The sequence below is a fragment of the Heteronotia binoei genome, chromosome 6 (assembly GCF_032191835.1).
Source record: "Heteronotia binoei isolate CCM8104 ecotype False Entrance Well chromosome 6, APGP_CSIRO_Hbin_v1, whole genome shotgun sequence".
Lineage (NCBI taxonomy): Eukaryota > Metazoa > Chordata > Lepidosauria > Squamata > Gekkonidae > Heteronotia > Heteronotia binoei.
The window spans coordinates 127,141,370-127,156,484 of NC_083228.1; the positions used below are offsets into that span (position 1 = coordinate 127,141,370).

At 43.7% G+C, this 15,115-nt stretch overlaps 1 protein-coding gene across 1 annotated transcript in view; it reads left to right on the plus strand.

Moving 5' to 3' along the window:
• The window catches only part of NAALADL2 (N-acetylated alpha-linked acidic dipeptidase like 2), a 937,215-nt gene extending 928,682 nt beyond the window's left edge, over positions 1 to 8,533 (plus strand). The window contains exon 14 of the mRNA XM_060242532.1: positions 7,947 to 8,533. Coding sequence (XP_060098515.1) covers positions 7,947 to 8,145 — 199 coding nt within the window. The 3' untranslated portion in view covers positions 8,146 to 8,533. The remainder of the gene's footprint in view (positions 1 to 7,946) is intronic.
• Positions 8,534 to 15,115: the final 6,582 nt, after the last annotated feature.

Below are 15,115 nucleotides of genomic sequence, written 5' to 3' on the forward strand. Positions count from 1 at the left end.
AATTTCTCCTGGCTCCACCCCCAAACTCCCCAGATATTTCTTGAATTGGACCTGGCAACCCTACTGAAACCTGAAGAGGGCCTTAAGTAGGCTCAAAGCAGGAAATAGGCCTGAAAAGGTCAACTGGGGTGAGATTTTCCAGCTGGCCGGTGGTAGGCAAGAGCTTGCAAAAGTGGGGTTTCCCCCACTCCCACTGAGGGGACTGGCAAGCCTACCTCCAGCCATGGCAGCAGCAGAGGCTGTACCATCCATGGACATGCTTCTGCCAAGTCAGCCTTTCAAGGTCAAGAACTTTTGATTAAGTTGTGATGTATTGATTAGGTTCATCCTGGGCTCACAAATGGGGGAGGGGAAATGTCAAAACATTTGCTCTTAGGAGCAGCTTCTCTGCCACAATGTAAAACTTAAAATTTCCATTGCTGCTTAAGAAATTTTGTCAGTCTTATATCTGAGCTGACTTGATTAACCTCTTTGCTGGATCCCTTGCAGATGTATTACTTCACCTGTTTGGGGTACAATTTAGAAATGCTTGCCCCCTACTCTCTCCACCCCCAGCGCTGCGATCCTTTCATGCATCACCTGGGTTTCTGTCATCTTTTCTGAAATCTTTTCCAAAACTCCTATGTTTGCTGTTTTTGGAAGAAATCCCAGCAAAGCCAGGATTGCTGCCCATGAACAAGAAAGTCCAGATTTTTCTGGTCCCACCTACATTCGTGCCATTTTGCTTTCCCTGGTCTCCCTTAAGTAAATGGCAAAAGATTTATGCCACTGATTGGAGTTGTGGTGGGACTACTGGGGGCATAGCAGCCCTATTCCTCACCCTTTTACCCACTTTGAAGTGAGTGAGCTGGATCTTTTAACCCTTTCCTCCCTTTTGTGAGGGGTTCTGTTTGAATGATGCTGCTTCTGTAGCTTCAAGATGTACAGGGTGACATGGTTTCTTTCTCGAAGCTGGCTCTATGGCTGGAGAATACAGCAGTTCCTGTACAGCAAAGGTAGCATTTGAAAGGTAGCCACTGGTTCTTCTCATTGTTATACCAATGTTCCCTCTAAGCTGCAGAGTCGTGTGAGCAAAAATCCTACTTTGTGAGCTACTGGCATTAAAATTGTGAGCTACTGCATAAATTAGTATGCTCTGGGGTCATCCTTCCTGAGCAAAGACAAAAATGTGTGAGCTGGAGACCAAAAATCTGTGAGCTAGCTCACACTAACTCAGCTTAGAGGGAACACTGGTTATTACACATGTTTGCATCTCGAACAAGCTCAATTTGAATGCTAAAAACAAAAGAAATGTCTTGCTGGATCAGGTAAGGTCCATTGTGTAGTGTTCTCCTTCCAGCACTGGTGAGCCTAATGCTTCTGGCAAACTCACAAGCATGAAGGTTTGTCCTTTTTGTCCATAGTTCTTGGTATTCAGAGGCATAGAGAGAGTCTGACATGATTGGAGCAAACCAAGCTGTGGGGACACTACTGGACATAAGCCATGCCCGTTTCCTTCTCCTGTACCTCAGCTGGGCTGCCAGCGCCTTGGTTGGTTGTTTGGAAACCTAGCCCTAGGCTCCAACCAAAATGGTGTGCTATGTCACTGTTGACAGTGTGTGGGCAAGGGGGGGAGGGTGTTGTCTACCCCTGCTTCTAGAAGCTGCCTCAGCTTAGCCTCTTGAAAGGCTTCAGTATTCTTAAGCAAAAAAAGAAATTAGCTCTTGCATTAGACAGTATTACAGCATAAGCCATTTGCAGAGGCATGGCATTATCCCGTGTGATTTATTTTAGGCTTGGGGAATAAAGCAAGTAACATTCTGGCTGGTACAAGTCCTATTCTGTTCCCATTTCAACTAATGAAAAGCCGTGTTTGAATAGCGAGCCATTATTTCTATCACCAACTATCACATTTCTCAGTCACGGAAAAAGGCTCATAAAGACCGTAGATTCCCCCCCCCCCCTTTAATAAAATTTCTTTTGTATGTACCTTTGCTTTAGTTTATTAAGGTTGGTTTGTCACTTCTGGGAAGGAGTTTTATCTCCTTTGGCATTGCCGTCTAAAAATTATTAATTACTTTTTTCTCCAGTTTGGCGCTTCACTTTTGAAGTTGCCGCTGATGTGTCGTTGGAATGGACCCATTAAGTATGAGTGATGGCTGTTGTAATTTCATTACTGTCATCAATAATACATTGCTTTTTTTTCCTTTTAAGGATCTCTTTGTTCTGTTCACATGGTCTCTGTACAAGTAATCAAAATAGTTAAGGCTGAAAAGGGGGGTGTAATTAAGTGATTAGGCAAAGAGGCCAGATTAACATCATTTGATCCTTGTAAATACAATGCAGTTACTGTGTTCTTTCATCTCACATGATCAACATTATGTTTGATGTATTTTGGGGGCTCCCCTGGGGATCAAAATAGATGGGACTAAGGCTTCTCCAGTATTCTCTTTCACTGAGCCATACCGAAAGTATCGAAATGATAGTTTGAGAGTGGTGGCATTAGCCTGTCAGCTATGACTATATTTGGTCATTCCATTATGACATCATCCTATTTGCTTTGTGACTTCTGATTGATTGAAATCACCCATGTGACTAATCCAACAAGAAGAAACAGCAGCAGCAAGAGAAAATAGCTTTAAACAGGTTTTTTTTTAAAAAAAAATGAAATAAAATGAATTTACACTCAGGTTTTTTTTAGAACAAATTTGTGCGTATTAAATGCTATCAAGCTGCTTCCTATGCGGTCTCCAAAACATCCTATCATTAATAGCTTTGCTCAGGTCTTGCAAACTGAAGGCCATAGCTTCCATGATTAAGTCAATCCCTCTCACATCAGGACTTCCTCATTTCCCGTTGCCTTCAACGTTTCCTAGCATTATTATCTTTCCCAGTCATTCTTGTCTTCACATAATGTGAGTATGTGACATAGCACAATAGCCTCAGTTTAGTCATTTTAGCTTCTTGGAAGAGTTCTGGTTTGATTTGATCCAGAACCTATTCATTTGTCTTTTGGGCATCCCATGGTATTTGTAAAACTCCCCTCCAACATCACATTTCAAATAAATTAACTTCCTTCTTGTCAGCTTTCTTCATTGCCCAACTTACACACCCCTATGTGGTAATGCGGACAAGTTTACATGCCACAAAATTAGTTTCCATTCTACTCTCAAGCAAATAATATTCCTATTGCTGAAACAAAGCAAGGTGCGGAGATCCTATTTTTCATGTTCCTTCAAATTAACATTCATTGTTACAGATTTCAGACAATGCAAAGTTCAGCTTGGAGTTCCTTAGTGCACTCTTGGAATGCTTGACCTGTCCCTGTTTGGGGGCTTGAGAGCTTTATGGCTTCATTCTTGCAATAATGGTTGCATTTGCATTACAGCAGCCTCTCAAGAAAAATGCATTCTCTGACCGGCCAGCACTACAGAAAGAATTCCAAACCAAACAAGCCCCTGGTCAAACCTTTCACCGATCTTCTCTAAGTTTTCCTACATCTTTAGACAGCACTGTGTTTACACTGCTTCAAAAGCTCCTCAAACATTCGTGTTGCTGTTTTGAGATCGTTCGTGCCTCTGGGAGTTATTGCTCCTTATGCAAAAGAGGCTATAAAGGAACCTTAATTTCCAAAGTGCACTTTTTAAGTTGCCATTTATCCTGTCACTTTTTTAAGCCAATCCTTCTCTTTGAATGGTAATTAGAAGGCTCTGATAGTAATCTGCAGAAAATACTCTTCGGTAGTCTTCTGGGTGACTATCGCTGGCAGTTTTATTACTAATTTGGAGTTGCCATTGGGCCTGTCATGTAATTAAGTTACTAATGGAGTGTCTTGGCTGAACAGCTTTCCTTTGTAATTTTCTTTCCTTTCCCCTGTCCATTCGTTTTATGAAATCCTTTGTATGTGTTTGAGGATAAAGTCCTGCTCGCAATCACTCATGGACCATTTCCCAACCACCCCCATTATTTCCCAACATCACACACTTTAGTTTACAATCAAAAGCACCCCTGGTAGAGATTTACGATATTTTCATATGGCTCTAATTAGGATAATGATTACACCTGCTTTAAGATAACATTTATTGCCTCCTCTGGCAGACCCACCAAAGCCAAGTGGAAACCCACTGAGTAGGCTTTTAGTACTATTATTTTTGATCCTGCACTGCTGCTAGAAACATATTGTGCAGAGTTTTTTCCCCTTTGAGAAATAGCTGCGGAATTAGCACACAGGGAGCCTCTTTCTCTCTCCTCCGCCTCCTGTTAATCAAGTTGCTTCCTTTGCTTTTCAGGGTCCCCTTTCTGCATTTGCCGCCACACGCATGCTAAGCCACAGGGGTATAGGGTTGCTGTGTATCCCCTGGCAACCAGCAGGGGTGGGGTGATGGTGGAGAGCCTACCAGCAAAATGAGGCCTAGGTCTCTGTCACCAGCCACATGGAAATGCCATTTTTCGTGTGCACCAGAAGTTATGGCATCACATCATCAGTGATGAGCGACACTGGTATTTGGGCAAAAACTGTGGCAGAAGCCATTCTACCATAGTTTTTGCCCAAAAACCAGAGCATCCACATATGGCCACATATTGACGATTTCACTTATGGTGCACACCAGAAATGACATCATCAAGTCACTGGCAATGTGTGGCCAGTGATAGAGACCTAGGCCTCAGTTTGCTGCTGCTAAGTCCTCCCATTGGCTCCTCTGAATGGTAGGGGACCCAGCCACACTCCTCTGGTAAGGGTCTAGCAATTCCACATGGGTACTTCATGGTAGGAGCCATGGCTAAGGATCCAGATTCAATACCCACATCTTGTTTTTTTTTTTTAAATGATCAAGTTATATTTATTTATTTACTGACTTACATCATGTTATACATTGACTTTACCCCCCAGTGAGGACACAAAGCAGCTTACATCATTTTCCACTTCTCCATTATTTTCTCATGACAACATTACCAGGTAGGCTAAGTTGAGTATATATGACAAGCCAAAGATTACCCAGCAAGCTTCTGTGGCAGAATTAGAGCTGCCAGAGCTCCCACTCTGACAGCCCCGGTCCCCACTGCCATTCAGTAATATGGTGGGGCTAAATGGGGCTATAAATCAACAAGTCTCTTGTTGCCATAGAATCACTTCCAGTATAACCTAGAATTGACATTCTTGTATCAAGTTTCCTTGATACATACCATAGAGTTTGGCGGAATCTTAGCATGTCACCCCAACACATGACATCACAAATCCAGAAATTGCACTGGGGTGTCACTAATTGATATGGTCCTGCTTCCTCCCGGATCTTTTGCTGGGCTGGTAGAGTAGAGTAGAGATTCAAACCTGAGTCTCTCACATCCTTGTCCAACACTCTAACCACCACGCCATTTAGTAAGTCATCTGGAAGATTTCTCCCTAATACTGGGAGAAATGCTCTCAGTCTGAATACACATTACAGACCTCATGTGTCCATGTGCTACCCATGTCAAATATGCAACACACACCAGTTGAAGCCAATGGTTGAGAAGGGTACAATCCTATTTGGCATTGTACTGAACATGTCTGAATAGCTTGACCACATGAGATAATGACAAATGCCTTTCCCGTTGGAGTGACACCCTCCCCACATGCATGTGCAGCATAGTCTAATGAGTCAGCATCTTAGGGCATAAAATAGCTTGGCAAATGATGTGGCAGTTATGTACCTTGGCCACATGAAGCAGTACCACCTGAAAGCAGTTTTCAGTCTGTGTTTTCAGGAAAGCTAAGCTTTTCCTTAAAGACGTATGAAATTCCTTCCAACTGGGATGGAAAATAAAGATGTTACAGCAGGAAATGTGTTTCCTGTGAGACTAATGGAAACAAACAAACAAAACTAGAGTAAAGATGAAAGCCAGCATGTATAATAAGGAATACAGTAAGCGTGCTTTCGAAAGGAAATTGAAAAGGAACAATTGGACATCCTTAATGCCGTTCCTCTCTGGGTTTCCAGGGTGGTGTCACATATCATGCAGCAACAATCTGCATCTGTTGTTATTGGAAAAATGAAAAGATTCTGCCTGCCAGATCTAGAGCTGCAATAGAAAAAGCAGCCCTCAAGTCAGGCGTGATGGAGAGGTTAGAATGTTGAACGAAGATCTTGGCGATCGGGGTTCACATCCCCACTGTGCCCTGAAACCTAATAGCTGAACTTGTGCCAGAATGACTCTCTCAGCTTCTCCTACTTCAGTGTGGTTGTGGGGATCGAATGGAGGAAGGATGTATGCCGCAATGAGGTCCACGGAAGAAAGATGGGGCAACGGTCTGCTAAATAAATAAAAGGGGAAGGGAGAACTGTGTGTGCTGCCCAGAGCTCCTTGAAGAAGTTAAAATGTACTGGCTAGCATTCCTTTTACTGGCCATTCAGCTCGCATATGCATTCATTCATTCATTTGATTTTATTTATATCCTGCCCTCCCCTGCAAATGGGCTCAGGGCAGGTCACAACACATCAGTAATATATATAGAATTCAAACCATTATAAACAATAATAATTCAAATTAACAACTGACAATAAATGTACTAATCCAATCTATAATGGCAGGTATTCTGGGACGTCAGCAGTCTCCTGAGGAAGCTAGTTAGGTGGTCATTCACTACAACCAGTGTTCCCTCTAAGCTGAGGCAGTGTGAGCTAGCTCACAGTTTTTTAGCCTCCAGCTCACACATTTTTTTTGTTTTAGCTCAGGGAGGATGGCCACAGAGCAAACTAATTTACGTAGTACCCAAATTGCTCACTCACAACTCTAATGCCAGGTACTAATTTATGTAGTACCTAAATGGCTCACTCACAACTCTAATGCCAGGAGCTCACAAAGTAGAATTTTTGCTCACAAGAGTCCTCAGCTTAGAGAGAGCATTGATCACAACCGGTTGCATGGCGATGCTTTGTTGATCTCATAAGCAGGTCCGGCCGGAATGGGCACTGTAACACTGCAACAGTACAGACCATGCAGGCAGTGAGAACAGGGGAGGCCAAGATGAATTGGACTTCCACTACCTCAGCCAAAGTCCTGGTGGAACAGCTCTGTTTTATGGAACAACATGCGGAAGTGATTTCCCTAGGGATCTGTGGATTTCAGTTCTAGGGTGCTTCCACACTAGGAAAGCTCCATCATGTTGCCAGTGAAATGTTTTCTCAGTTTGGACCTGCAACAGAGATTCCACACTGCACAGAGTAATCCAGTATTACCCTGTGTTTTCCTTTTCAGTCCAGGTATGCAGGCAATGGCAAACCACCTGTGTTAGTCTGTTGCCTTGAGAACCTTACTGGGTCAACATAAGTCTGCTGCAATTTGATGGACGCTTTCTACCACCAGGGAAGATAACACCTCTCCCAAGTTATGCAGCGGCTGATCTTCAAGCTGACAATTCAGAAATTCCTTCCATCATAAAAATTACACATCAGCTTTCGCAGATCAATGATCCCTAAAAGTGCCATCTCACTTTGTCAGCTAGCCAAAAATATTTGAGAAACCCATTAGGTTGTCCTCCCCACTCCCCATTTCTATTTATAACAATGTAAAATCATTCTTGCTTAAGGGGTAGAGACCACCCTGTAGGGTTCAAGAGGCTCTCAGCTGAGCACACGATCTGGCTGTTATTCTCCTCAGCATGAAATGTTAATATCTGTGAGGAGGACTTTATGGGGCTGAGGTTGTGATACATATTTCATCCTGATTGACTTCTTTTCTTTTGATAAAGATTCATAAAATGTCTATTCCCAGAGTGATGAAGGGTTCCACTTCTGGGAAGGCAGGCAAAAATATACACGTTCAACTTTTGAGCTTGCCGCCGGTTAATGTTACAGTTAGGTAATGTGTATCGTTTGTAAAACGTGGCTGCCACCTGGGGGTATCAGCGATGATTTCAGATGATTTTCAAAGGCCCGTTTTCATCCATTTGAGGCCAGCATTTACTGTTCTCTATTGTTCTCTTTTAGAAACATCCTTTACAAACTGGATGAGAGGAAGCACCAATTTTCGGTACTGCTGGAGGCGGTCGAACGCGGCAAGCTGCATCATTCAAACGAGACTCTTCAGCCGGCCTTGTCAAAAGTGCTCAACAGCTTCAATTCAGCTCAGGTTTATTTCAAAGCAGGACTCGATGTCTTTGAGGCTGTCTTGGCGGGAAGCCAGTGAGGAAACAGCACTCCTTCTTGGCCTCTCTCGCTCTCTCTTGGACCCACACTCCAGAACGTTGTTTACATTTTGCGACACAAAAACTTTGAGCTGGACCAGAATTTCTGTCAGGTGGAAAGCTTTTCCAGGAGAGAGTTGTTGCCAGCTCTTTCAAAAGAGTCCTCGTTTCAAGGTACTAGTGTGTGCATTTGGTTTCTAAAGCAGCCTTTTGCATTGTTGGTAATTTGTTCTGTATCTCTATGTAAAAATTCTGAATATGTAAAAAAAAAAAAATGAGGGAAGAAAACTTACCATTTGAATTTTAGAAATGAAATCTGCTGTTTTTTTAAAAAAGTTTAATATATAGACATATAGACATATTCTATAAATATATATTTATGGCTTAAAATGTGGTTGATATCCAAAGGGTATTCTTAGGAGTACCTAAGGACTTAGATATGCCCACACAAATTTTAATTTCACCCTGTCACAAAGCAGAGGACCAGGAAGGGCCCTCTACTGGCTGCCACCACTCTGATAAGGGTCTATCTGGGAGGGCCCAGAGCACCCACCCAACCCCTGTATCTTCCTTCTTAACAAACACTTTACGTCCATGACCGAAGAGACGTCAGGACCCAGGCAATGAGTTTGTTGTAAGTGCTCAAAAACAAACAAGTGGTTAATCATTCTGGCTAAACATTAGGAAGAACTTCCTGACAGAGTGGTTCCTCAGTGGAATAGGCTTCCTCGTGAGGTGGTGGGTTCTTCTTCCTTGAAGGTTTTCAAACAGAGGCTTGATGGCCATCTGACAGCAATGTGGATTCTGTGAATTAGGCAGATCACGAGAAGGAGGGCAGGAAGGGTTGCATCAATACTTAGTTCTTGTGGCTGTTCCTTACATGCCCAGGAAAATGTTGATTGGCACTTTGTGGTTAATCAGCAGTTTTTCTCCAGGCCAGTTTGGTAAGGGATCCTGGAGGTTTTTCCTATCTTTTGGGCATGGAGCAGAGGTCACCAGGGATATATGTGTGTGGGAGGGAGGTATTTGTCAGTTTCCTGCATTGTGCAGGGGGTTGGACTAGATAACCCCAGAAGTCCCTTCCAACGCTATGATTCTGCTGCAACAGTGGAAGTGGAAAAACAGTAAAAGGTGGTGCAAAAGAGATAACAGTCCTGACACAACTAACTAAACATCCACTTCCTCTAATGCCAGAGACTCATCATTCCTTTTGGGTGAGGGATCTCTGCCCAGCTGCAGCCTTCTCCAGTCCAGTCTTTTCAAAGAGAGCACCCTTAACTCTCCAGCTGGCCTTTTATTGTTTTTCTCCCAGGTCCCACCCCTCTGGGCAAGTTTTCCCTCCAAAACTGCTAACCACCTAATCAGAGGGACAGAAGGGATCTGTAGGCCTGATTACTACTCTGATACAAGCTTCCCCAGAACCTGTAGGCCACACTAGGCCTAGGATCATGACGCACTCACTAAATAATAGGCCACAATTTCATATTGCAACTTAATTTTGAAATTTCCAAAGTGGTTTGCAGTATGGCAGTGGGGGTAGGGTGCCATTCAATTTTAAAAGTCCCGAGCAGCCTAGCACACGCAAAATCTTTCTTTAGATCCTGCCTATTAAATACAGTAAAGTACCGACATGTTCACATGAACACATGAATCTGTCTTATACTGAATAAGACCATTGATCCATCAAGGTCAGTACTGTCTACTCAGACTTGCAGCAGCTCTCCAAGGTCTCATCAGAGATCTTTCACATCACCTACTACCTGAGCCATTCCAACAGGAGATACTGGGGACTGAACCAGAGATCTTCTGCATACTAGGCAGATGCTCCACCACTGGCCCCTCCCCTGAGAGGAGCTCATACAAGTCACAATCCTGTTTACAGGAGTTTCTGTGAACATGGTAGAACTCTGACATTTATAAGCAGTCTCCACTGCTGTTGAGAGTAGGCTAGGGTTGTATATTATCAGGGACCTGTTGTGCTCAGTTCATTCACACAATTTATTCATACATATCCAATAAGCAAGAACATGAGGTTGATATATCGACGGTTGGTATTTTTCAAATGTATCTCCCAGTGATTATTTAGGCTTTTTGGAATGCATCATGAGAGGTGGTATACGCTCCTATCTATCTATTGAAATCCCAGAACTCTACAATGTAATTCGTATCTGGCTTATGCTTCCTTTGAGACTCAGCATATTTTCATTGGGTTCTTAGTCAATTCAAGGAGGCTAAATAAGGAGGTTGGTGTCCAAAGCTTGTGGACCATTGTCTTATTAAGAGAAGGCTAGTGTTTGCTATAGCAGGATCTGAGGTCTTGCCTTATTCTCATATAGTCATGCAGCATCCATTGCAGGGTCGGGTTGTCCATATAAGACCAAACATAACTCAAACTTCTAATATCAGGAAATGTTAGGAGCCATTCATTATGTCTGACAGGGAGAGTAGAGGAAGTATTTTGATTAATTTTAAAGAGATTTTGGAATATCAGTTTTAATGATATACTTTAAAAACTTGGAATAGTGTACACAAAGGACCAAAAACTTCTATGCCAAAATGAAGTGCCTAATTTTGACCAAACTCTAGGTTGATACCCAAACTCTTCCCTTTCTAGCTTCAAGGGACATATTAAAAATTTTTGGAGCTCCTGTATGCAAAACGCTTCCTGCTTGAAATTGCTGTTAAAACCTAAGTACTCTGGTATGAAGTATGTAGTAGTAGTAAGTGCTGTCAAATCAAAGCTATCTTGTGGCAACCCCCTAGGGTTTTCGAGGCAAGAAGTGTTCAGAGGTGGTCCATTCATTTGGCTTCCCATCCAAATACTAGCCAGGGCTGACCCTGCTTAGCTTCCAAGATCTGATGAGTCAGTGCCAGATTGGGACATCCACATTACTCAGCCACTAATGGTGGGGTCCTACCCCATGGTACCACTTCACTGAGCAGAGCTTCAAGCCTTCCTCCAGCCAGACAAGCCTTCCTCTGACTTGAATGGCTCTTCTGTTGGAGAAAGAGCCACTTAAGTTGGAGTGAGCACCTTTGGCTGGAGGAAGGCTCTTTAGGGGGATGGTAGGATCCATCCTAGTAGCTAGAAACACACTGTTGCATGGAGATCCTGATTCATGCAAACCCAGCCCAGCTGCAAAACACTCATGTGCGTCTGAGGCAATTGGGGGGGGGGGGTTCTCCTGTTTCATAGAAACTTTATGCTAACTCATCACTCAGTGGCTCTCAGCTGAATGCATGAAGCATCTCCATGGGTCCTAATCCATGCTTGCTCTCAAAGAAGCCCCACTGATATCAGTAGGTCAAAGGTAGAATGCAGAACCTTGCATCCTTTGATACAGAGTCTCTTCTTGGGCCCTTGCATAGTGTCAATAATGTGAGGAGCTAGTAAATCATGGTAGGCAATGTCATTGGAATTAATTTTGGTATTGACCAGTCATAAATTTAATCTTTTCTCTGAAAAGTAATAAGTCAGCTGGATTTCCTGGGATATTCTTTGCTCCTCATCATAAGACAGCTGTCGGGGTACAGCACCAGCAATGTATTGTTGAATAATCCCACAGCCAGGAGACTTTATGGCTTCTTCTATTTGTGTGTTTAAGGTGGATGAAAATGAAATGATAATGAATAAGCTAACATGATTTTATTAGTGCATATTTTAGTGAGCCCATAAAGAAGATAAAATACAATCAAGTCAGACAAGCATAAGTATATGGGGGAGTTGGGATTTGTATACTGAATTCATGATGGGCCATAAATCGTTTTTTAACATCTTAGGAAAACATTTTTTTTTTTGCCAAAATGTATCTTTTGTGTGCACATGCACGTGTAGATACAATCAGGAACTATACACACACCACTGACATTGTGCCTTAGTTCTTTCCAAGTATTGTGTTCTGTAAATACTAATGTGTGTGTAGCCTTGACCTGGATCACTCAGGCTAGCCTAATCTCATCAGATCTTGGAAGTTAAGCAGGGTTGGCCCTGGCTAGTTTTTGGATGGGAGACCTCCAAGGAATACCAGAGCTTGGGTGCAGAGGCAGGCAATGGGAAATGACCTCTGAACATCTCTTCCCTTGAACATTCTGTGGGGTCACCAGAAGCCCCCTATGACTTGATGGCACTTTTAACCACCAGTGTGTATATGAGAGAAACATCAAACATCAGATATATGTCTACATTCCAGATTACACTAATAAGCATTTAGTAAATCATGTCCATATTATAACTTTGATGCTGTTTCCTACATACTCCATACTTAGGACCAGGGGTCGTTTTGTAGAAAAATAGGTGGTAGAGCTCATCCAGGGATTGTTATGCAGCTGCACCTACTATTCAAAGGACAAGGTGGGAAGGAGGAGGTGAAACTCTCAGAAAGGTTCAGGAGCTGTGCTCCTGTGAGCTCCCACTGAATCCTAGACCTGCTTAGGACTGACCTGTATGGTACAATCTGCTGGGACTGTACCACTTCAGAAAGCACGACAGAGGATTACATGGTTAAACTTTCTCCTAGGAAAACTGCCCTGCATATAAATACTAGGACTTTATACCCTATGAGGACCATTATAATCAATGGTCTCCATAGGATATAATGGAGAAATGATCTGGGGATATCTGGGGCACTAGGGTTTTTGGGGGTTTTTTGTTAGAGGCACTAAATGTGCATCATAGCTGCTGGTGCGTCTCCTAACCACCCCCCTCCAAGTTTCAAAAAGATTGGATTTCAAAGAAGATGCCCCCATCCTCTGTTGATTTCAATGGAGGGGGAAGGGTATTTAAAGGGATCGTGGTCTCTTTGCATGCCTTCTCCCAAGTCACAACTCTGTGAGTGAACTCAGAAGGCATTTAAAGGGCTTGCAGTCCCTTTAAACACCTTCTCCAAGTGGCAAGTTCATCAAGAAGACATTTAAAAGGACTGCAATCCCTTTAAATGCCCTTTAACATTGACTATCCGGCAGTCCCAAAAATCCTGAATATTTTTCAGAATTTTCAGGGCTCAGCCATTTCAGATAGTCAAAATAATAATAATAACCATACCTATATCTGGCTGAAAGAACGTCCAGAAAACACCAAAAAAAATGGATTTTTTTAGGGGCGGGGCTTGGATTTAGCTGAATGCACACCCCTACTCATATCCACTCTCCCTCTCTATGCATTTAGTCAGCTTGCAGGGTGTCACATGAAGACCCATGAGCTATCAAAGTGTTGTCTCTTCTGACAGAGGAGTTCTAACCTGATCATCACATCAGATAAGTGGAATTGTAGGAGATGGTTTAAACCCTCCGTTTTCCCAATCTGCATCGCCACTACCACCATCCAAAACTGGTCCGCAGGGGGAAACATACAAGTAGTAATCTGCTAGGTGCTTGTGTAGCTCGTGGGGCGAATACCGCCATCTGGGAAGGGATGATTTAGACTGAGTGGAAAGGGTTAACTCTCCTTCCCAGGGTCCAGTTCAAGATCCCATGTAGCTTCTTAATGAATGTAGAAGACACTGAATCCAATCAGAGATCTCTAGCATTGCATCTAATGTGACCCAAAGAGCCCCTTCTCCGTATTCTCTGAGACTGACAACCTCATGATCTTCCTCCCTGTTGAAGGCAAAAGGGGCTTTTCTGGAGCTCAGCAGCTGAGCTCTGGTGTTCTGAAGAATGCAGCACACACATTTTTTATACCGTGCTAAACCCTGGCTTCATATCTTATCTTGCTTCTTTAAAGGCGGCGCTGCCTTTTATCTGATCCCGTCTATGTACGCTACTATTTGATAGGCAGAAGTGAAAGGACAGCAGTATTATTCCCAGGCAATCTCTTTCTCTCTCTCTGGAAGGAGATTCTTTACTGACTCTAAAATGTGTTTGATATAATGTGCCGGGGTGGCTGTCTTTACTATGTCTTTATTATAGAGTCACTCTAGGTATGCAGGCTTCTAAATGGAGGGAGTAGAAGGGAGGGGGGGTAGTATGCAATAGCATTCCAAAGGCACAATAAATCTGTCTGCCTGTACACAATGTGCTATGGAAGGAACCCTTAGGTTTGGAAGAAGTTCACTGGGGGCTCTCTTCTTCTTCACTGCATTTCTCTAAAGCTGCTTTTCATTGGACGCTCAGCAGGTTTTAGCAGTGTAGTAGGCACAAGTAGAATTAGGAGCACTTTTAATCTATCCTTTCCTGCTTCAGCACTGCAATGAGTAGTAAACTCTGAACGATTCCCCACTAGCCTTGTCCAAGTCTCACGCTGCTCTTCTCCATGGGGCTTCCTTCTGATTTCACACAAGCTGCCCCGGGGCTGCAATTTGTTCTGCCTCTTTTGCACGGCAAACAAGATCTTCTAAAAACCAGTTTCTGCTTGCTGCATGAAGGAGACAGATTGAGTTGCAGCCCCGGGGCAGCTTGTACGAAGGGAGCCCCGGGGCAGCTTGGAAGGAAGCCCCACAGAGAAGAGGTGCATGAGACCAGGACAAGGCTAGTGGGAAATCGGTCTCAACTTTTTCTTGAATATTCCTATTGGGATAGGGCACATGGGAATCTATGCAGTTGATCATTTCACTTCTAGGCTCCTGGGGTTTAGGCTTCTACTCAGTGCCGGATTAAACCCTGTGGAGGCCCCTAGGCGGTCAAAATCTTGGGGGCCCCCTTGCAAATTATCTCAGAGTCGGAGCACCTGCCCTGCTGCCCACGGCCCCCCACTGCAGCCTGCAGGCTCCTACTCAGAAGCCCCTTTGACAAAGCTGTGGGGAAGAGGCAGACAGAGGCAAACTTGGCGATGACACCAGCAGCAGCTGCACCAGGCAAGTCAGGCAAAGAGCTGCTCAGTTGCTGGCTATGTGTGCAGGCAGGGAGGGCTGCAAGCAGGGGGGAAACTGGAAGGGAAGCTGGCCCAGGGCTCCTAAAGGTGTGGGGGCCCATTGGTAAGTGCCTGCTTGGCCTAATTGTTAATCTGGCCCTGCTCCTACTCTACATTGCAGCTGA